Raw genomic sequence first — 24,263 nt, forward strand, 5'->3', positions numbered from 1 at the left:
GTTTATCTTTGATTCTCTTTGGAGTTCTGCTGGAGATATTCTAAGTCGAATATCAGTTTTGTAGCACTTAGCCCTTAGACTTATATACCCCTTAGAAGTATATAAGCATTTAGACTTATATTCAGTGCTCTCTAAGCAGTTTACAGAGCCAGCATCTTGCCCTCAACCATCTGGGTCCTCCTTTTACCCACCTTGGAAAGATGGAAGGCTGAGTCAACCTTCAGCCTGCTGAGATTTGAACTGCCAAATTGCAGGTAGCCAGCAATCAGCAGAAGTAGCCTGCAGTACTGCGTTCTAACCACTGCGCCACTGTGGCTCATTATGATTACTGAGTGCCTCCTCACAGATTTGTGCACGCTTTTAATGACCACACCATTTTTATTCTTCTCTCCAGGTCCAGTGCAACACGTTTCCGGTGGAGTCAGTGCTATTACACCTCCCAAGACGAATGGGCCCTGGACAACATCTATATAGGACAGCAGTGCCCAAATATGTGCAACGGGCATGGCTGGTGCGATCATGGCCTTTGCAGGTATCTCCTGTTTGTTTGCTGTTAGAGAAAAAGAATAGAATAGAATAACGGAGTTGGAAGGGACCTTGGAGGTCTTCTACTCCAAACCGCTGCTCAGGCAGGAAACCCTATACCCGTGATGGCAAACCTATGGCACGGGCGCCACAGGTGGCCCACGGAGCCATATTGGTGGGCACGCGAGCTCAGCTCCGACACGCATGCGTGCGCCAGTCAGCTGATTTTCGGGCCTTCTGGGCCCACCAGAAGTCAGGAAACACACTGTTTCCGGCCTCTGGAGGGCCTCTCGGGGGGGGAGGCCGTTTTTGCCCTCCCCAGGCTCCTAGAAAGGCTCTGGAGCCTGGGGAGAGCAAGAAACGGGCCTACTGGGCCCACCGGGCCATCACATGCCAAAAGCGGGGGGAGCACGGGGGGGGAGGTGCATAGAATTATGGATGTGAGCACGCGTGCATGTGACCCCACCACGCTCCCCCCACTTTTGGCACGCGATGGCAAAAAGGTTAGCCATCACTGGCCTATACCATTTCAGACAAACGGTTGTCCAATCTCTTCTTCAAAACTTCTGCTTGTTGGAGCATTCACAACTTCTGGAGGCAAGTTGTCCCACTGATTAATTATTCTTTCCAATTACAGGTAATCCTCAGTTTACGACCACAATTGGGCCCAAACTTCCTGTTGCTAAGCGAGACAGTTGTTAAGTGAGTCTTCCCCCATTTTGCGATCTTTCTTGCCACTGTTTTTAAATGAATCACTGCATTTCTTCAGTCAGTAACACGGTTGTAAAATGAATCTGGCTCCCCTCATTGACCTTGTTTGCCTGAAACTGGTGTTGTGGCCTGCGGCGGTTGGCCCCTCCAGCAACCAAATCAGAGGAGGAGGAGGTGTGGGAGTCAGGGCCAGCATCAAGGCAACCTGAGAGCTCTTGAGGAGGAAGAGGGAATAGAGCTGTCAGAGAGAGAGAGAGGTGGAGCCTGGGATGTCCGTCAACCCTCAGATGGAGAGTCAACAGCCCCCAGGTCTGGAGGTGGCTGATGAGGAAGAGGAGGAACAGCTGGGTCCAGTGCCTGACACACGGATGCACAGAAGGCAGAGGAGAGGAGAGCAGTGGAAATCTATGGGCCGGTCCTTGGGATGGAAGAGCTACCGCTGCTAGCGAAGCCCCACCCTACCTCTGGGGATAAAAGGCAGGGGGCAGAGATGAATAGATGTGGCAGAGAACTATTCATCTTCTGGCCAGACAGACTTGTTAACCTGTGGTGTGAGAGAAACTTTTTGCCAGGGCTGCCGGCGCTCCTAATAAAGGAATCTTTGAGTTCACGTCAGAGGGTTTGTCGTGTTTGGGGAGCTGGGTCAGAACACTGGCTGGGAAGGTTGCACATGACCTTGGGAGGACATTGCAACCGTCATAAATATGAGCCAGTTGCCAAGTGTCTGAATTTTGATCATGTGACCACAGAGATGCTGCAGCAGTCGTAAGTGTGAGAATCAGTCATGTGTCACTGTTTTTCAATGCCATTGTAAGCTTGTTTAGGGACCATTCAGTTACACCGACACTGAAAAAAGTGACTTACGACTGTTTTTCACACTTAAAACTCTTGCAGCATCTTCATGGTCATGCGATCAACATTAGAGATGCTTAGCTACTGACTCATATTTATGACGGTCACAGCGTCCCAGGGGGTTGGTGGTCACCACCATTTTGCGACCTTCTGTCGAGCAAACTTAATGGGGAAGCCCGATTCACTTAACAACCCTGTTATTAACTTAAAAAGTGCAGTGATTCATTGAACAGCTGTGTCAAGAAAGGTCATAAAATGGGGCAAAACTCACTTAACAACTGCCTCACTTAGCAAGGGGAATTTTGGGCTCAATTGTGATCGTAAGTCGAGTTCAACCTGAATGAGATTTAGATTATAGGAGAGCAAAACTTACATCTTGCTCACCTCATATAGTGTGACAAGCGAGTGGTTGGTGACCTAGAGGTGGAACTCTCGCCTCACAATCGGGAGTCTGTGAGTTTGATCCTAGGTAGAGGAAAATATTTCTCTCCCTGGGCATGACGAGAATGTCAGACTACGATGCTATCTCAAAATTAAATGAATTTCCAAACTGCCAATCTTTAAGGAAATCTTTCTTTAATTGAGCACAGCCACTGGATCATGACTCCGCGCGGACAAGACTGACCTTTTGCCTCCCAATCCCTCCCTTTCCGATCCCCAAATCTCTGCTTCTCGTTGGCTGTCTTCCAAGTCATTCTTCAGACTTCTTTTTCTCATCATTTCCCAGGAATGTGCTCCCTCCCCTCATTTCCATGACAACTCGGCTTCAAAGGGATTTAGCAGGCAAAAGTTTCAGAGTTTATCTCTCGCTCTCCTCTGCTCTCTATGCCAGCGTTGGAACGCTGACAGAGAATATATCTGCTGAATAGAACTCTGCATTGGCGACAGGAAGGGCATCCGCCCAGACTCAGCTCCATTCAGTTGCCCAGACTCCAATCCGCAAAGGATTATGGGATAATTGAATGGAAATGATGATATAGAGTGACAAGCCATCTGTATAACTTAAGATAATAACTTATAAGATCATACCTAACAAAGATATATGTAAATACATTATACATGTTCCCATGGATGGGATTTCGCCAGTTTGGACCGGTTCTGGCGAACCGGATGTTAATTTTAATCTGGCTCGCCGAACCAGTATTTGCAAGGACTGACTGACCCCGCCCACCCTGCCCTGCCCCTCCCAAGAGTCTCCACGCGGCCCATTTTGGATGCCAGGTAAGTGCAGGGCCCGTGCGGAAGCTCTGGGAGGCTGAAAAACGGGCCTACCGGAGGGCCTCCGGAGGCCGGGGAAGGCCGTTTTCACTCTCCCGGATACCACATACCATGTGTTTGTTCTCCTCTGCAGATGTGACTCTGGATACCAGGGTACTGAATGCCAACCTGAAAATAATCTGCCTTCAACTATAATGTCTGATTTTGAGAATCCGAACACTTTGGAAAAAGAATGGCAGGAAGTCATTGGCGGAGAGATTGTAAAACCAGAACAAGGCTGCGGAGTGATCTCCTCTGGATCCTCTCTTTATTTCAACAAGGTATATCTATCCATTCGCTCAGTATAATGCGATTCAGAAAGAAAGGTGGTGGAATGGTAAAACACAAAGACGACATTCTTCCATAGTTTTTACTTGTTGGGCTTGAATGTTTTAACTTTGAAAAAAAATGTCGGATTTGCCACAATTAGACCTGGCCTAATTTTCTCCCCTTCTTTTAAATCAAAATTTTAATCTGTTTTAAATTATTGGGATTTTTAATTGTCTCAGGCTAAATTATTTAATCTGGTTTTAATTATGCCTTTTAACTTTTGTATCTATGTATTTTATTTTGTGCCTGTTCACTGCCCTGAGTCCTTCGGGAGTAGGGCGGTATATAAATCTAATAAAAAAAAAAACAGAATGGAATGGAATGGAATGGAATGGAATGGAATGGAATGGAATGGAATGGAATGGAATAGAATAGAATAGAATAGAATAGAATAGAATAGAATAGAATAGAATAGAATAGAATAGAATAGAATAGAATAGAAAATATGGAATGGAACAGAAATAGAAATAGAAATAGAAATAGAAATAGAAATAGAAATAGAAATAGCTAAGTGTGATTGGACACACAAGGAATTTTTCTTCGGTGCATAAGCTCTCATTGTACCATAAAAGCTATAAGTGATAAATCATGATCATAGTCACCATAAAAATACATTCATCAAAAATCATAAGGTACAACACTTAGTGATAGAATCAACACGAATCGTACTAGGAAACTAAATAAAACAATATAAATCATAAAGATACAAGCAACAAAGTTATAGTCATAATTAGAAAAGGAGATAGGCAATAGGAATAGTTTGATAGTGTTGTGGGAATTGGTTGTTTAGCAGAGGGGTGGCATAGGGGGAAAAACTGTCCTTGTGTCTAGTGGTTCCGGTGTGCAGTAGCTCCATTTGTTGAGAAAGGTATAGTTTTATTAGAGATCAAGTGTACTGCAAAGCCAGAACTGAGAATCGCGCACCACAGCTAGTCCTCAACTTACAACAGTTCATTTAGTGACCATTCAAAGCTACAACGGCACTGAAAAAAAGTGACTTATGACCGTTTTTCACACTTACGACTGTCGCAACCTCCCTACAATCACATAATCAAAATTCAGAGGTTTGTCAACAGATTCATACTTATGATGGTTGCTGGGGTGATGTGATCCATTTTTGCGACCTTCTGACAAACAAAGTCATGGAGGAAAACCAGATTCCCTTAACAACCATGTCACTAACTTAACAACTGCTGCGATTCGCTTAACAACTGTGGCAAGAACGGTTATAAAATGAGGCAAAATTCCCTTAACAAACATCTCACAGAGCAGCTGAAATGTTGGGCTCAATTGTGGTTGTACGGACCACCTGTCTATGAAAGTTATCCCTGTTACATATCTCCTTCATCAGAGAACAGAGTCATAAAGAGTGGCGCGGTGGCCTAGAAGGTGGAGCTCTCGCCTCACAGTCAGGAGGCTGTGAGTTCGATCCTAGGTAGAGGCTGATATTTCTCTCTCTGGGCACGATGAGAATATATCTGCTGAATAGAACTCCGTATTGGCAACAGGAAGGGCATCTGGCCAGTAAACACTCTGCTAGCTCCATTCAGTTGCCCAGACTCCACCCTGTAAAGGATTACGGGGTCATTAAATGACGAAGAAGAGAAGAGAAGAGAAGAGGAGAGGAGAGAAGAGAAGAGAAGAGGAGTCATAAAGTGAGCTGAAAGAGACGGCTGGATAATGGAGAAAGCAAGAGGCACATTTCATCCAGAGCACGAAATTTGGAGGAGAAGGAAGAAATGCTCCATCAGAGAAGAAGGAAATGGCTTCAAGGAGAAAAAGGGGCAGCTGGACCACCACTTATGAGAACCTGCAGATGGGAAGATGATGAGGCCAACAGATGGCTGGGTCTTAAATGTAGACCGATCACTCGTCGCTCGGATGATGGTGCAGAAAACCCGATGAAGCTTAAGGAAGAAAAGAGCCACTTAAAGCTACAACTAACAAAAGTGGACGTTTCAAGTGTCCCATTTATTTGTGGGAGGGGGAGGGACGGACAAAAACCAGCAAGCCCTTCAGTTTGCAACTCTTCAGGGGAAAAAAAGAGCTTCCTAATACCGCTCCTTAATTCACTCCTCCCACCTGAATGGGTGAAGTAGTCACTCACAAACAACAGCCAAAGTGTTGCTTTTATGAGTTTTCCAAGGTCGTACACATTCTCCCCCCGCATTCTCTATTCCTTGACATTCGGGCGCGCGATGAAAGAAACAGGGGTATGAGTTTCACTCCCCTTGTTATGCTCCGCTCCGAGGAGCGCCACGGAAAGCCACGGCTGTCTGTCTCGCGAGCTCACCACAGATGCCGGAGATTGATTGTGTTGCTCTAACGTTTGATAATGTACACAGTCCAAGGGGAGAACAATTATTGTTAATCTTCAGCGGTCCCTTGGATGAGTCTTAATCTGCCGGGCCCAGGTGTTATGCATCTCCTCTTTAAAGCTTCACTCACTGTCACTAACCTTGGCAACAGCCTCACTGAGATATTTTTAATCAAAGACTCTCTCTCTCTTTTTTTTTTAAACAGGCAGCTGTCTGAGGAATATTTTAAAAAAGAAGAAGATAATTTTTCTTTTTAAAAAAACTAGAAGAAATGTATGTTTTAACCTCCACCGTTGCAACCTTCTCTCAATTCAGAATGCAATTTTGTATTATAATGACGCCATTTATTTATTTTTGCGATTGTTAAGGTCCTTGGCAGGATGCTCCTCTTTTAATTCATCTCTCCTCCTCCCCCCCTCCGTTTCCTTTGTGATTTTAATAATTGGAGTCTTTTTTTTAAAAAAAAAAAACTAATAATAAATGTAATGATGTCGTGATTCATCTCGCTGGAAAAGGAGATTTTGTGTTGGAGGCTTTGAGCTCGTGACAACAATTCTATCTGGAATTGCATTTCGGCTGTTTACATGGGGGGACGAGATAGCTGGTTTATCTTAGGAAATGCAGACAGTTTGAACCCAGAGCCAGAATGTCATGTCATATGTTCTCTAATAGATGGATCATCCTATCAAAGACCAGATTTTTTTTTTACTGAAAGAGAAGGTGGAAAGACATTATATAGTCTTTGATGAAGGAATATATCAACTTAGGCCTCACTGGTACCTTCCATTTGGTCCATATTTCAGGTAGTTGTGAAATGAGATTATATTTTAAAATAATATCCCTATCGTTAATTCTACCAATTTACATTTGGCAATAGAAAATGAGCTGGTTTACAATGAAAGAATATGGTGAATAGGAAACCATGGACCGAAACGATACAGATCATTTTTAGATTATAATCTGTCTGCTAAAAGGGCATCAAATGGACTTCAGTAAACTTCTGGTAAATAGTTAAAACTCAAATCAATTAAACCAGTAGTGGAATTCAATTTTTTTTACTACCGGTTCTGTGGGCGTGGCTTGGTGGGTGTGGCAGGGGAAGGATACTGCAAAATCCCCATTCCCTCCCCACTCCTGCGGGAAGGATGTTGCAAAATCTCCATTCCCACTCCACTCTGGGGCCAGCCAGAGGTGGTATTTGCCAGTTCTCCGAACTACTCAAAATTTCTGCTACTGGTTCTCCAGAATCTGTCAGAACTTGCTGAATAGCATCCCTGAATTAAACTCATGTCACACGTGTTGGCATAGACTTTGTCAATATTTGTCCACATGCTTATTAACTTTCTAGTAAGGATAACTTCCAGATAGGGGGTCTCCAACCTTGGCAACTTTAAAACTCGTGGACTTCAACTCCCAGAATTCTTTAGCCAGCTATATTGTTATGTATTTTGAAATAACAATAATAAATAATAATAATGAACACCTTAAAAAATGTCGTTTTTTTATATCAGCCGAAAGAAATATCCCTCACCTTTACGCCTAGATAGGTCTATGTAGCCTATTCATAATCTGAATAGAAAAATATCCATCATTGTAAAAAGAGGATAAAAATCATACTTGCATAACTTATAAAATGATTACATAATCAATTCATCTACATTTCCTTAGGTAAACTACTACTTTCATTGACAAGAACCCAATATGGGCCAAATCTGTCGGTAGGTAGGTAGATGGAGAGGGGGGGGGGAGAGGGAAGGAGGGAAAGAGAGAAATAGAGAAAGGCAGAGAGAGAGACAGATAGACAGAAAGAGAGACAAACAGAGAGAGAGAGAGAGAGAAAGAGAGGGACGGAGAGAAAGAGAAAGAGTGAGAAAGAGTGAGACAGAAAGAGAGAAAGAGAGAAAGAGGCTGAGAAAGAGAGACTGAGAGAGAGAGACAGAGCGATTGAGAGAGAAAGAGGCTGAGAGAGAGATTGGGAGAGAGATTGAGAGAGAGAGAAGGCTAAAAGAGAAAGAGAGATTGAGAGAGAAGGAGGCTGAGAGAGATTGAGAGAGAGAAAGAGGGAGATTGAGAGAGAGAAAGAATAGAATAGAATAGAATAGAATAGAATAGAATAGAATAGAATAGAATAGAATAGAATAGAATAGAATAGAATAGAATAGAATAGAATAACAGAGTTGGAAGGGACCTTGGAGGTCTTCTAGTCCAACCCCCTGCTTAGGCAGGAAACCCTACACCACTTCAGACAAATGGTTATCCAACCTCTTCTTTAAAACTTCCAGCGTTGGAACACTCACAACTTCTGGAGGCAAGTTGTTGAGCAATTGAGAGAGAGAAAGAGATTGAGAACGAGAGGCTGAGAAAGAGAGTTTGAGAGATTGAGAGAGAGACTGAGACAAAGATTGAGAGAGAGAGAGAGAGAGAGAATGGGAGAACCTCACACACACATGGACACACTTGCAATTTGAGTCTCCCTGTGGATTTTACTGCTTTGGATTGTCTACTGTGTGAGGTTGGATAACATCATCAACAACAACAACATCATCATCAACAACATTATCAATATCATCAATGGTTTTTTTCGTTGTTGTTCCTTGTATGCTCCAGGCTGGGAAGAGACAATTGGTGAGCTTGGATTTGGACACCACCTGGGTAGACTTTGTCCAGTTTTACATTCAGATCGGCGGAGAGAGTCCTTCTTGCAACAAGCCAGACAGCAGAGAAGAAGGAGTCCTCCTGCAATACAGCAACAATGGAGGCATCAACTGGCACGCCCTGGCAGAAATGTACTTCTCTGACTTCAGCAAATCCAGGTATTGATTCACACCAGGGGTGAAATGCTCCCAGTTCGAACCGGATCACGCAATCCGGTAGCGATGGTGGCGGGTGGTTCGGAGAACCGGTAGCAAAAATCCCTGCCCCCCACCCCCATGCCCAGCTGAGCCGCGCAATCATCAGAGGCTTTTTTTAAAAAATTTTTAAAAGCATTTTTCTACGACCTCTTCGGCCAAAAAAATACTTTTAAAAGTAAAAAGAAAAGCCTCTGATGATCCCACGGCTCAGCTGGGATCGTCAGAGGCTTTTAAAAGCATTTTTTTACAACCTCTTCAGGTTGTAGAAAAAAATGTTTTTAAAAGCCTCTGACGATCCCAGCTGAGTTGCCTGAGTTTTTTTTTTTTAAAAAAAAAAGCCTCTGCCGATCAGACAACTCAGCTGGGATCGTCAGAGGCTTTTAAAAGCATTTTTTACAACCTCTTCAGCCGAAGAGGTTGTAGAAAAAATGCTTTTAAAAGCTAAAAAAAAAAAAAAAGTTGGTCACGCCCACTCAGTCACATTACCCCCCCACCAAGCCACGCCCACAGAACCAGTAATAACAGATTTTACATTTCACCACTGATTCATGGCAGAAAAGTTTTGATGTCTACCTACGACAGCATGATTAGCCTTACGTTCGTATCTGAGGAGCTGTCTCACTCCGATGGAATTGGCCCATCTCACTCATTTCAGCTTTGGATCCCGTCGGCCAGAGGTGGTATTCAGCCGGTTCGGGCCAGTTCACCCAAACCAGTAATGGAAATCACAGGTGGGCCCGCCCCTCTGCCCCCCCCCTGAGCCCCCCCCGCCCCTGCACTATGCCATCTCATTTAAACACATTTTTTAGGCCGGGCACATGCGCGGAAGGCACACGCGCTAGCAAACGCATGCACGGAAGGCCGGCGCACAAGCAAACCAGGTGCACGCGCACGAAGTGAACGTGCACGCGGGTGGCGAACCAGTAGTAATATAATGTGAAACCCACCGCTGCCATCGGCTACATATTTCGGCTGGGAGGTCCAGAAGAAGAGTCATTTCTGCTGTGGCCCCTCCCTTCTGGAATATTCTCCTGTTGGAGGGGAGGTCGCCCCCCCCCACATTCCTGACCTTCCAGAAGAGCCTGAAAACCTGACTCTGCCAGCCAGTTTGGGGCACCAAGAGGGGTGCTGTATGCTGAGGGTGGCTGTTAGTATAGAGCAGGGCTCTGAAAGTTGGCGACTTTAAGACTTGTGGACTTCAACTCCCAGAATTCCGCAGCCAGCACGGCTGGCTAGGGAATTCTGGGAGCTGAAGTCCACAAGTTTTAAAATTGCCAAGTTTGGAGACCCCTGGTATAGAGAGACAATCCTCACCCATATGCCTCCTGTCCTCTTGTTTTTTAAGTTTTTTTTTTATTTAATCTTCCATAATTGTAATTGTGTGGGAAAAGACCAGGCTGAGCTGGAAGGTGGAGTTAAACATGTCATCAGTTTGAAGTCATTGCATAACCACAAGAGACCCAAGTCCAGCGTCCTCATGAATTCCACTGAGCCTTATCTAGCATCCATTTCAGTGGTGGGTTCCTCACGGTTCGGCCAAGCCAGTAGCGGTGACGATATGATGTCACTGAACTGGTTCTCTTTGTTCGGGAGCTCCCCCCCCCCCCCGTTATTCTTACCTTTTATTTGGCCCCGCCCCCAATCTATTCGCTGCCTCCCGAGTCCCAGCTGATTGGCTAGAAGGAAAAAAACTGTTTAAACTCTTGCCGCGGTGCTTCAAAGGGCCGCCCTACAGCTGATCAATGTTAAAAGGCAGTGTGGTGGTAGACCAGTGCACTCGAAAAACAAATGGGTAGACCGGTGCCTCCAAAAACAAATGAGTAGACCGGAACGCTCCAAGAACAAATGGGTAGACTGGTACAGCTCTGCAAGCAATTAAAAGCCTGGTAGACCAGTACCTCTGCTAAATCCTAAAGAATTGTCACATGACCATCAAGCCACGCCCACGGAACCGGTAGTAAAAAAATTTAGAACCCGCCCCTGATCCATTTAGCTTTAACCATTATTTGATCAGATTCTGGTGAACAGGTAGCGACAATAAACTCTTCTGAACTTGAACTCAATGAATGTTCTTAGTTATTTGCACCTGGCAAATTCCTTTGTGTTATCTTTTAACCTTTATATCATTTTGCAAGATGCTCAGATTGGCTGCAACGGGGAGATGAGCAGCATGTGAGTTTAATAAATATTAATAATGTATCCGTGAGCTTTTTAGAATCATACAGGTTTGCATGAGGAGTACTGAAGAGTTTATTGAATTGAAAATAAGCCACATTAGCCTGGTGGATCCTGTCTATCCATCCTTCAGCCAAACATTATAGCCACTTCCCTTCGAGTCAGATCCCAAAGGTGGGATCTGGAGGCAACTGAACTTCCTTGTTTTTTTTCTTTGAAGACATTTTGCTTCTCATCCAAGAAGCTTCTTCAGCTCGAGCTGAAGAACCAGTTTGCAATGGGGCCGCGCGCCATTTTTGGGGCCGGCGCCAAAAATTAAGGTGCATCTTATACTCCGGTGCGTCTTATACTCCAAAAAATACGGTAACTTGCGTTGGTTCAAACAGAATGTTCCACCCTCCTCTTTACTTGCATTCACGTGTTTATCTGCATTTTACACGTCGCTTTTTAACACGCGAGGAATGTCTGCATCTAGGTTTGTCTATCTGGAGCTCCCTCCTGCTGCAAAGACCCCCTGCACTCGATTCCGTTGGTGGCAGCCGGTGTTTTCGGGAGAAGGCTACGATCAGTGGGCTATCGATGACATCATCATCCTGTCCGAAAAGCTGAAACAGATCATCCCTGTGGCTAACCCCACGTTGCCTCAGGTAATAAGTTGGACGGTGTTTTACGCTTATGAAAATGTTAGCGCAAAATTCGGCAGTTCGATCCTGATCGGCTCAAGGTTGACTCGGCCTTCCAATCCTTCCGAGGTCAGTAAAATGAGGACCCAGATTGTTGGGGGGCAATAGGCTGACTCTGTAAACCGCTTAGAGAGGACTCTAAAGCACTGTTAAGCGGTATATAAATCTAAGTACTATTGCTATTCTAAGCCGTGATGGCACAGTAGGTAGAATGCAGTATTGCAGGCTAACTCTGCCGACTGCCAGCAGCTCAATCCTGACCGGCTCAAAGTTGACTCAGCCTTCCAATCCTTCCGAGGTCGTTAAAATGAGGACCCAGATTATTGGGGGCAATAGGCTGAAACTATAAACCACTTAGAGAGGACTGTAAAGCACTGTGAAGCGGTATATAAGTCTAAGGGCTAGCGCTATTCTAAGTCCTGGTAGCACACTAGGTAGAATGCAGTATTGCAAACTAACTCTGCTGACTGCCAGCAGCTTAATTGTATTCTAATTGCATTTTTAAATTTAAGACTTTCATTTAGTGCTTGAATGTTTTATACTGTATTTTATTCAATGTCTTTAAGTTGACTAGAGTCACCTTTGGCCAGATGGGCAGCATACACGTTTGATTAATAAATAGCGCGGAGGTTTTTTCCCTATATATATTTTTTTTATTTCAACTAGAATTTTTACGAGAAACCAGCCTTTGATTACCCCATGAACCAGCTCAGCATGTGGCTAATGTTAGCGAACGAAGGGATGCCCAAAAACGAAACTTTTTGTTCGGCTACCCCATCAGCGATGATATTTGGCAAGTCAGATGGCGATCGGTTTGCAGTGACCCGGGATTTAACACTGAAAACAGGTTACGTCCTTCAATTCAAGGTATTCTCTCCCTCCCTCCCTCTCTCTCCTTCTCTCCCTCCCACTCTCCCTCCCTCTCCATCCCTCCCTCTCTTTCCCTCTCTCTCTCCCTCCCTCCCCCTCTCTCCCTCTCTCCCTCCCTCTCCCTCCCTCCCTCCCTCTCTCTCCCTCCCTCTCTCTCCCTCCCTCTCTCCCCCCACTTTTGGCACGTGATGGCAAAAAGGTTAGCCATCACTGGCTAAGCCACTTTAGCAAGCTGTTATGTTCTTAGCTGCCATCAACCTTTCATTGAGTTCATCATTAAATTCCTCTGGAAATTCTTGGGATCGATTGCACTAAAAAATTTAACGAGCTGCCCACAATATACACGAGCCTTGCGTAACCGCAGGCCGAGAGTAAGGTACAGACGGAATTATTTTTTTTAAAAAAAACATTGTATGTTTACAAGCAAGTTTTCAAATATAATTCCCACTCTTCTATAAATAGGGGGAGCTGGCAAGCACAGGAGGACTTGTAAAATAACCTCCCTCTGTTTTGACATTGCATTGACGAAATGATATGCAAACTGAGAAACATTCTGTTGCATATGATGTTTGTTGCAGGTTTTTCCTAATGTAGTCCGTAAAACACGGTCCCATGTGCCTGCCTTAAGTTCTTTTTTACAAAATATTTCAATCTTTGAAATAATGCTAAGATTTACAACAGTGGCCAAAATTGTGGAAACCTTTTGGGGAAAGTGTATTTTTTTTTTAATAATTTTTATTAATATATTCTATACACCAATACACAAATAAAATATACAATCCTGCCACCATGGTATAATGTGATTAAATTGTCCATAAATATAAAGTCATTCCTTTATACATACATATTTGCCATCATGTATATACATCATCATATATCTATTCTATCCCACCTTTTCTGGACCCAATCATACCATAATTTCCAACTGTTATAAAGTTCTGAATCTTTTTTACCATTGATCAATCTAGTTAATCTATCTGATTCCGCACACTCATTAATTTTATATATTATTTTCAAATCCATCAGTAAGTATTGATTTTTCCACTCCTGCGCATACGCTAATCTTGCTGCAGTAATAATGTGAATCAACAAGAACCATATATCTGATTTAACATTCAAAGGTTTTGCCCCCAATAGGAAAATCTCAGGTCTTAATTCCAAATTAATCTGTGTAATTTCCAAAATCCATTGCCGTATTTTTTTCCAATATTTAACCGCCTGGGGAAAGTGTATTTTTGAGGCTTGATGGCTAATTAACACCACTTTTTGGGGGGCGGGGAAGTTTCAAGAGAATCCTATTCCACTGCTGGAATGGCCTGGGAATAGCCCAGACCTTCACCCAATTGAAAATCTATGGAGCGGACTAAAGAAACTGGTTAGTCAGAAGTGACCCAGCAATAAAACCCAGTTAATAGAAGCCATCATTCAATCTTGGTTTCACATGATAACAGCTGCAGAACTTGCTTGCTTCACTCCATGGGAAGACGTTGTGAGGCCGTCATTCATGCTAAAGGTTACCCAACTAAGTATTAACTGACATGGTGATAATTTTTGTCTATCTCATTTTTTCCATGGTGATCATTTTTGTATATCTCGTTTTTTCTCCGTGTTTCACTCTCCTTCTTTATACTGTAGCTGCTATTCTAATAGCAAATCCGTCATAAAAGTTATTGCATTACATTCTTGATTCAATTATCTTTCCATTGGTATATAATTTTATGGCATTACTCCAAAAAAAGAAGTGTTATTATTAGCTAGTTTTAGTAAATACACTTTTCCCAAAAGGTTTCCACAATTTTGGCCACTACTGTAAATTGGAATTCAAGTCAATTCAATTCTCCTGAACCTGTACAAAGTACAGTTATATCTCGCCTTGCAACTATTCATTTAGTGACTGTTCAATGTTACAGCAGCTCTCAAAAAGTGATGTATGGCCATTTTTCACACTTGCGGCCATGGCAGCATCCCCCACTCACGTAATCAAAATTCAGATGCTTGGCAACTGGCATGTATTTAGAATAGAATAACAGAGTTGGAAGGGACCTTGGAGGTCTTCTAGTCCAACCCCCTACCCAGGCAGAAAACCCTACACCATTTCAGACAAATGGTTATCCAACATCTTCTTTAAAACTTCCAGTGTTGGAAGTATTCACAACTTCTGCAGGCAAGTTGTTCACTGATTAATTGTTCTCGCTGTCGGGAAATTTCTCCATAGTTCTAAGTTCTCTCCTGGATTAGTTTCCACCCATTGCTTCTTGTCCTGCCCTCAGGTGCTTTGGAGAATGACTCCCTCTTCTTTGTGGCAGCCCCTGAGATATTGGAACACTGCTATCATGTCTCCCCTAGTCCTTCTTTTCATTAAACTAGACATACCCAGTTCCTGCAACCGTTCTTCATATGTTTTAGCCTCCAGTCCCCTAATCATCTTTGTTCCTAATCATTTGTGACGATTGCAATGTCCCGGGATCTGGCGATTAATTTTTGCAATCTCCTAAGCAAGCAACGTCAAAGGGGGAGCCAGATTCACTTAGCAAGCGTGTTACGAATTTAATCACCGCAGTGATTCCCTTAACAACGGCGGCAAGAAAGGTTGTAACATGAGGCAAAACTCACTTAAGAACTATCTCGCTTAGCAACGGAAATGTTGGGCTCAATTGTGATCGCTAGTTCAAGGACTATGTTTGCGTGCTGTCTGGATGAGATACCAGTTTCATGTTTGTGTGTTCCCAACAGCGAGAATAAACAACCAAGAAGAGACGGGACAACCATTTGTCAGAAATAGTATAGGTCTCCTGCGTGAGCAGGGGGTTGGACTAGATGACCTCCGAGGTCCCTTCCAAATCTGTTACTGTTATTTACCATCAGGTGTTATCCAGCAGTTCAGAAATTCCAGTCAGCATAGCTGTGCAGGAGAGCCCTGAATGCAGTTTTCACTGTTCCTTCTGTCACTGAATATTTTGGAGTTAAACGTTTAAACATATTTGTGCGTTTTAAAGAAAAAAAGGTCTGGGTATATGTGATTTTTTTTTTAAAAAAAAAATGCAAGCAATGATGAAAAAGGAACAGAATACAAAATTAAAAAACAGATTTATGCACACTCGTGTCTCTCAGTGTTAAGCACAACGCAAGTGCTCCCTATGCACAGTCACTCAAGCACTCGTCACCTCTCGTCTGGACTATTGTAACGCTCTCTACATGGGGCTCCCCTTGGGGTGCACCCGGAGGCTCCAACTGGTGCAGAATGTGGCCGCGCGGGGGATTATGGGAGTGACGGGGCGCTCCCATGTGACTCCTCTCCTGCGCGAGCTGCATTGGCTTCCGGTGGACTTCTGGGTGCGCTTCAAGGTGTTGGTGATCACCTTTAAAGCGCTCCATGGCTTAGGGCCAGGGTACTTACGGGACCGTCTTCTGCCACCAATTGCCTCCCACCGGCCGGTTCGCTCCCACAGAGAGGGCCTCCTCAGGGTGCCGTCGGCTAGACAATGCCGGCTGGTGACCCCCAGGGGGAGAGCCTTCTCTCTGGTGGCACCTACCCTCTGGAACAATCTACCCCCAGAGATACGAGTGATCTCCGACCTCCGGACTTTTCGTCAGGCCCTAAAAACTCATCTCTTTCAGTTAGCCGGTCCCTCTTGATTTTATGATTTTATGGTTGGTTTTAAATTTTGATATGGATTTTAAATTGATAAATTTTAAACTATGGGCTAAATTTAATTATTTTAAATCTATTTTTAATCGTACCTTATGTATAAATGCATTTATTTTGGCTGTTCACCACCCTGAGTCCGAAAGGAGAAGGGCAGTATAAAAATTAGAATAATAAATAAATAAATAAGTTGTCTTTTTTAACAATTCTGTTTTCCTCTTACACTTTCAACATGTTTTCCACTTCGCAGCTGAACATTGGGTGCACGGATCAGTTCAGTAGCTCTGCCCCAGTTCTTCTTCAGTATTCCCACGACGCCGGCTTGTCTTGGGCGCTGGTGAAGGAGGGCTGCTTCCCAGCATCCCCTGGGGTGAAAGGGTGCGAAGGGAGCACCCGGGAATTGACAGAGCCAACCATATATTATGCGGGAGACTTTGAAGAGTGGACAAGGATCACCATTGTCGTGCCGAGATCGCTCGCTGCTAGGTAATTGAGCTATTTATTGATTTAAACCCATTTATGTCACCATCCATCTCACAACAGGTAGTCCTCGACTTACAACAGTGATGTCAGGGTTCCGACAGATGCCTTAATTAAATCATGAGCCTCAGGCCAAGCTTCAGAAGAAATCCAGTTATTTATTAGGAGCAACATGTCGGCACATTCCAGGTGAAGCCAATCTGATCCCATGTAATTTACACTCCAATCATGACGCTGTTTCCCCCCTTCCTCCAGGGTGTGTCATCAATCACATTCACCAACGGAGCAATTTCGCAGGTTGTAGAGATCACTCCCCTCCAGCCTCTGTGGGTAACCCTGGGAGACAGCCTTGAGAGAGATATGTCTGGAATGTGCTCCCGTCTTTGGCTGCCATGCTGCTTCGTCAGTTTCCCACCCACCCCCTTGTCTATGGCAACTCGAGAGCAGGCCAGGGATGCTTTGCAAGTTGACAAGTGAGTTTAGTGACCATTCAAAGTTACAACAGCACTGAAAAATGTGACTTACAACTGTTTTTCGAAGTTATGACTTTTGCAACATTCCCATGATCAAAACTCAGACACTTGGTAACTGGTTCCTCTTTATGACAGGCTCAGTGTCCCGGGGGTCACTTGATCCTCTTTTGTGACCTTCTGACAAGCATAGTCAAAGGGGGAGCCAGATTCACTTAACAACTGGGTTACTAATTTATCAACTGCAGGGAGTTACAACCCCAACTGAGGCCACCATTTATGTTGCTAAAGTGAAACATTGATTCAGTGACTTTTCTTGCCACAGTGGTTAAGTGAATCATTGCATTTTTTAAAAAAGTTAGTAACCTGTTTGTTAAGCGAATCTGGCTTCCCCCTTGACTTCGCTCATCAGAAGGTCGGAAAAGCGGATCACGTGATCCCAGGACACTGCAGCAGTCATAAATATGAGTCAGTTGCCAAGCATCTGAATTTTGATCAGCTGATCACGGGAGTGCTACAACTGTCATAAGGTCACTTTTTTCAGTGCCATTGTGACTTTGAACAGTCATTAAATGAATTTTTTATAAATTGAGGACTACCTGTATTTTACAAGACTCCAGAAATTAGATTGGAAACCAGAATAGCTGCATCGCCAAGGTCAGACCATGTTTTTTGAGATGCCCAGACAATATTAGAATGTCCTTTTCTTCTAACTTTAACTCTTTCTCGGAAACTAAAATCCTTTACAATGAGTTTATTGTAGTTATTAATTCTGAACATAAGGTGGGAGAATTCCACGAAGTATAAAGTCTTAGTAAGGCCACACCTGGAATACTGCATCCAGTTTTGGGCGCCACGATTTACTGTAAAAAAAGATGTGGAGACTCTGGAAAGAGTGCAGAGCAGAGCAACAAAGATGATGAGGGGACTGGAGGCTAAAACCTATGAAGAACAGTTGCAGGAACTGGGTATGTCTAGTTTGATGGAAAGAAGGACTAGGGGAGACATGATAGCATTGTTCCAATATTTGAGGGACTGCTTTAAAGAAGAGGGGCTCAACCTATTTTTCTAAAGCACCTGAGGGCAGGACAAGAAGCAATGGATGGAAACTAATCAAGGAGAGAAGCAACTTAGAACTAAGGAGAAATTCCCTGACAGTGAGAACAATTAATCAGTGGAACAACTTGCCTCCAGAAGTTGTGGATGCTCCAACACTGGAAGTTTTTAAGAAGATGTTGGATAACCATTTGTCTGAAGTGGTGTAGGGTTTCCTGCCTAAGCAGGGGGTTGGACTAGAAGACCTCCAAGGTCCCTTCCAACTCTGTTATTCTGTTCTGTTTTGTCCAGAACCATCTTCCAAGATGATATTAGTACAAATAGCTAAAAATTCAACAAACAAATGTACTTGCCGTATTTGTTTATTTATTTATTTTTAAATTGGATCTCTTCTCTTTCTTCAACAGCCTGGCCAAATGTATTTTATCTTCTTGTCTAAGTGTTTTTAGACCGTCTCCTTCTGTTAGTCCATTAACAAATAATTACAGAACAAGGCATGCTGTACAGTTTAGAGAACCAAGCGTCTTTGTGGTAGGGCTAAATCACATAAACAGTGAGCATCCCCCTCGAAAGTATTTTCCTTTAATTAACCAACAAACACAATTGCCAACTCACACAGACACTAATGAGATTGCTTTGCCCAACGGAAAAAGTACCCAATCGATAAGAAGGCAGCCTGTTTCGCATTATGTCTGTCATATAACTGGGACGAGGCACCAGACTCGAAAGTACATTTCTCAGCTCCCCAAGAATGCTAATCAAGCTAATCAGCATAATTGCATTTATCGATTGCAATTACAGACGGGATATTATTCCGCGCCTTCCCTGTATCCATTCTATAACAGTTGTGACAGATTTGCACCCAGATCTAAAAATATTCCCTTTGGAATCAGTTCCATTAAATGGTAATGGAGTCTATTCGAAGTTGTCGTGTGTTATGGGAACATTTCTTCGTTATATATATAAATTCTGCCTACAACCTGTTCAGAGCAATAGATAGATTCTTCGTGTGGTATTTTCCGTCGATATACTAGCGAAATCCATCTGTCGAGTTTCATGGATTATCGTGTGCTCAATTTTACCAAGTTTTCTTTTGACTCCTTCCATTGTAGGATGCCAATGTCTAAATTCAGATTATCCAATTTGGGGGTTAGGTTTTTCTTTTTTTAAGAGTGCAGAAGGAGATGGCATTGCTTCCCTACCATTGAGGCTGTTGAATAGGGTAGGGTAAGGTACAGTGGTGAAATCCAAATTTTTTTACTAGCGGTTCTGTGGGCGTGGCTTGGTGGGCGTGGCAGGGGAAGGATACTGCAAAATCTCCATTCCCACCCCACTCCAGGGGAAGGATATTGCAAAATCCCCATGAGGTTGACTCAGCCTTCCATCCTTTCGAGGTAGGTAAAATGAGGACCTGGATTGTGGGGGCAATAAGCTGACTTTGTATATAAAAAGAACACTGCTTAGGGGGGCCCGAAAGCCCTACTAAGCAGGTATATACAAAAAGTATGAAGGCTATTGCTTAACGCATTGTAAGCCGCCCTGAGTCTCCGGAGAAGGGCGGCATATAAATCGAATCAATAAATAAATACAATAAATAAATTCCCTCCCCACTCCTGGGGAAAGGATATTGCAAAATCTCCATTCCTACCTCACTCTGAGGGGAAGGATATTGCAAAATCCCCATTCCCACCCCACTCCGGGAGGAAGGATATTGCAAAATCTCCATTCCTACCTCACTCTGAGGGGAAGGATATTGCAAAATCTCCATTCCCACCCCACTCTGGAGCCAGCCAGAGGTGGTATCTGCCAGTTCTCCGAACTGCTCAAAATTTCCGCTACCGGTTCTCCAGAACCTGTCAGAATCTGCTGGATTTCACCCCTGGGTAAGGAAGGGCAGGGCAGAGCAGGGTGGGGGATTGGATGAGATGAGATGAGAGATGGGATGGCATGACATGACATGACATGGCATGGCATGATATTTATTCTGAATGTCAGAGAGGAGAGAGACTAGTGGGTGCCATGAGTTTATGGCACATTGCTGCCCATGGATACCACCTATCTTACTCTGTGCTCTGACACAATAGCAATAGCACTTAGACTTATATACCGCTTTACAGTGCTTTACAGCCCTCTCTAAGCGGTTTACAGGGCCAGCACATTGCTCCCAACAATCTGGGTCCTCATTTTATCAACCTTGGAAGGATGGAAGGCTGAGCCAACCTTGAGCCATTCAGGATCGAACTCCTGGCTGTGGTCGGAGTCCGTCTGCAATACTGCATTCTAACCACTGCGCCACCATGGCTCACCATGTTATTTCAACATAATGATGTTGATTCAGTCATTCAAACACAGTAGTTTAAAAATAATTTTTTCATGGTTTTGTGGTTATACAGTCTTGTTTTGAGCCAGGAATCAAGCAAATCGTATTTTTTATACATATTGGGTTTTTTATTGTTTGTAAGCTGCCCAGAGTCACGGAGAGTGAGTGGGTGGCCATATAGAAGGAAGGAAGGAAGGAAGGAAGGAAGGAAGGAAGGAAGGAAGGAAGGAAGGAAGGGGAGAGAGAGAGAGAGAGGAAGAAAGAAAGAAAGAAAGAAAGAAAGAAAGAAAGAAAGAAAGAAAGAAAGAAAGAAAGAAAGAAAGAAAGATGGATGTAGATGATCAGCCACCCAGAGTCACTCTAGTAATCAGATGGGCGTCATATAGATAAGTAAATAAGTAAAATTACGTGCATCCCATGGAACATACTATACCCGTGATGGCAAACCTATGGCACGCATGCCATAGGTGCCACACACTGCCCTCTCTGTGGGCACGCAAGCTGTTGCCCCAATTCAGCTCTGACGTGCATGCGGGTGTGCCTCCCGCCGACTAGCTGGTCATCGGGCCTCTGCCGCACATGCACAGGAGGGAGGGCCACATGCAGGGGCCACGTGCGTCTGCACGAGGAGGCGTGTGCGCATGTGTGGGAATCGGGACACTTGCAGGAGGTCCCACACGCATGCACAGGGCAGCACATGCGCGGGGCATGCAGGGGCGCATGAGTGGGGGGCGTGCAGGCATTGGATTTTGGGCGTTCGGGCGCGTGCTTTGGGCACTTGGTCCAGAAAAGGTTAGCCATCACTGTGCTTTACGATTGTCTTGGAGATATCTAAGCCCACAGAACAACCTGGATATGTCTTTGGAGAGCCCGTGTTCAAAGAAAGCAGCAACAGCTTTGGTATTTCTGTCCCCCTCGTGTAGGAAGACCAGATTCCGCTGGATACAAGAGAGCCGTTCGCAAAAGAGCCTTCCCCCCTTTGGCTTGGACGGAGTGTATATTTCAGAGCCGTGCCCCAACTACTGCAATGGACAGGGAGACTGCATTTCCGGTGTCTGTTTTTGTGACATGGCCTATACAGGTAAGCTTTAACACGTAGAGTCACATTGGCGAACCGATAGGGAAAGTAAGTGAATAGCAGCCCTAACTAATATTTGTTTGTTTGTTTGTTTGTTTGTTTGTTTGTTTGTTTGTTTGTTTCAGTGGTGAAATCCAAATTTTTTTGCTACTGGTTCTGTGGGCGTGGCTTGGTGGGTGGGGTGGGGCTTAGCGGGCGTGGCTTGGTGGGTGTGGCAGGGGAAGGATCCTACAAAATCTCCATTCCCACTCCATTCCAGGGGAAGGATACTGCAAAATCACAATTCCCACCCGACTCTGGGGGCAGCCAGAGGTGGTATTTCCCGGTTCTCCAAAATACTCAACATTTCCGCTAGTGGTTCTCCAAACTGCTCAAAATTTCTGCTACCGGTTCTGCAGAACCTGCTGGATTTCACCCCTGATTTGTTTGTCAAGCATATATAAGATAACAGGTAGAAGTGTAAACATAATTTGAATACATGAAAAGAGTAAGACTAAAATGGAATATTAGGACAGGGACGGTAGGCACACTGGTGCTCTTATGCACGCCCCTTGCAGACCTCTTAAGAATGGGGTGAGATCAGTGATGGGTTTCAAAAAATGTTACCATCGGTTCTGTGGGTATGGCTTGGTGGGCATAGCAGGGGAAGGATACTGTAAAATCCCCATTTGCTCCCGATCAGCTGGGACTCGGGAGGCAGAGAATAGATGAGGGTGGGGCCAGACAGAATTTTTACTACTGGTTCTGTCGGTGTGGCTTGGTGGGTGTGGCATGGCTTGGTGGGCATGGCTTGGTGGGCGTGGCTTGGTGGGTGTGGCAGGGGAAGGATACTGTAAAATCTCCATTCCCACTCCACTCCAGGGGAAGGTTACTGCAAAATCCCCATTTCCTCCCAATCAGCTGAGACTCGGGAGACAGGGAATAGATGGGGGCGGGGCCAGTCAGAATTTTTACTACCGGTTCTCCAAACTACTCAAAATTTCCGCTACCAGTTCTCCAGAACTGGTCAGAACCTGCTGAAACTCACCTCTGGGTGAGATCAACAGTAGACAGTCTTAGGTTAAAGTTTTGGGGGTTTGGGGAAGAAACCACAGAGTCAGGTAGCGCATTCCAGGCATTGACCACTCTGTTGCTGAAGTCGTATTTTCTGCCATCGAGTTTGGAGCAGTTTACCTTGAGTTTGCATCTATTACTTGGTCGTGTATTGTTGTGGTTGAAGCTGAAGTAGTCATTGACAGATAGGACATTGTGGCAGATAATTTTATATACTACACTTAGGTCAGACCGAAGACGGCATAGTTGTCTAAACCCAAAATTTCAAGTCTGGTGGCATAAGGTATTTTATTGCAAGTAGAGGGACTCTTCTCGTGAAATATCTCTGGACTATCTCAATTGTATTTATGTCCGATATGCAGTGCGGGTTCCAGACAGATGAGCTGTATTCAAGAATTGGTCTAGCAAATGTTTTTTTTTTAATTTATTTATATGCCGCCCTTCTCCGGAGACTCAGGGCAGCTTACAATGCGTTAAGCAATATGTTTTGTATGCTCTAGTTAAATAGTACAACATTACCAGAGAAAAAGCTACGCAAGATTAGGTTAACAACTCTTAATGCCTTTTTGGCAATGTTGTTACAGTGGGCTCTGGTACTTAGATCTTTAGAAATGAGTACTCCAAGGTTAATTAATATATTATATTAATATGTATTAATATAATATATCAGTAATATAATATACTGCATATATAATATTTGTTTGCCAGTTCTTGGCCTTTGCATTGAAGATTTTCTTCCAAAATGTATCCCCCATATATATATATATATATTATTTCCTTTTCTGAAGCTTCACATGGGACCTGTGTGTCTAATGTACCTAATCCCAACGAGATGTTTGACAGATTTGAGAGGAAGTTGAGTCCCCTTTGGTACAAGATAACCGGAGCTCAAGTTGGAAATGGCTGCGGAATATTGAGTGATGGGAAATCTCTTTACTTTGGTGGTTCGGGCAAAAGAGAAGCACGAACCGTCTCTCTGGATACCACCAGCATCAGGTTAACTCTATATTTTGTTTTTAAAAGCTTCCTTTTGCCATAGGTTTTACAGGACCATGAAAAATTCAGATTTTTTTTTGTCTGAGAGGGACAAATGTCTCCAACCTTAGCCATTTTAAGACTTGTGGACTTCAACTCCCAGAATTCCTCAGCCAGCAACGCAGAATGATGGGGAACGCTGGCTGAGGAATTCTGGGAGTTGAAGTCCACAAGTCTTAAGGTGGCCGACGTTGGAGATCCCTGTTTTAGATGAAATAATGTCTCATTTTCAATGATTTTGAAGAGTCACGTGCATCATCTACATACAGATAGCATAGCTATTATAAGAGGTTAAAGTGATACAAGAAGTTCTCAACTTACAACTACAATTGAGCCCAAAATTTCTGGTAAATTGCTAAGCGAGATAGTTGCTAAGTGAGTTTTGCCCTGTGTTACAACCTTTCTTGCCACAGTTATTAAGTGAATCACTGTAGTTGTTAAATTAGTAACACAGTTGTTAAGTGAATCTGGCTTCCCCATTGATTTTGCTCGTCAGAAGATCTCAAAAGGGAATCCCATAACCCTGGGACAGCGCAACTGTCATAACTATGA

The 24,263-nt window shown here is 43.9% G+C and overlaps 1 protein-coding gene across 1 annotated transcript in view; it reads left to right on the forward strand.

The window, feature by feature from the left end:
• The window catches only part of RELN (reelin), a 290,109-nt gene that overhangs the window by 165,827 nt on the left and 100,019 nt on the right, over positions 1-24,263 (forward strand). Inside the window, exons 21-28 of the mRNA XM_070947738.1 lie at positions 395-532; positions 3,440-3,626; positions 8,601-8,806; positions 11,496-11,667; positions 12,370-12,570; positions 16,470-16,705; positions 21,469-21,626; positions 23,465-23,672. Coding sequence (XP_070803839.1) covers positions 395-532; positions 3,440-3,626; positions 8,601-8,806; positions 11,496-11,667; positions 12,370-12,570; positions 16,470-16,705; positions 21,469-21,626; positions 23,465-23,672 — 1,506 coding nt within the window. The remainder of the gene's footprint in view (positions 1-394; positions 533-3,439; positions 3,627-8,600; positions 8,807-11,495; positions 11,668-12,369; positions 12,571-16,469; positions 16,706-21,468; positions 21,627-23,464; positions 23,673-24,263) is intronic.

The sequence above is a fragment of the Pituophis catenifer genome, unplaced genomic scaffold, assembly GCF_029215685.1.
Source record: "Pituophis catenifer annectens isolate HBS135680 unplaced genomic scaffold, rPitCat1.0.hap2 SCAF_7, whole genome shotgun sequence".
Classification (NCBI taxonomy): domain Eukaryota; kingdom Metazoa; phylum Chordata; class Lepidosauria; order Squamata; family Colubridae; genus Pituophis; species Pituophis catenifer.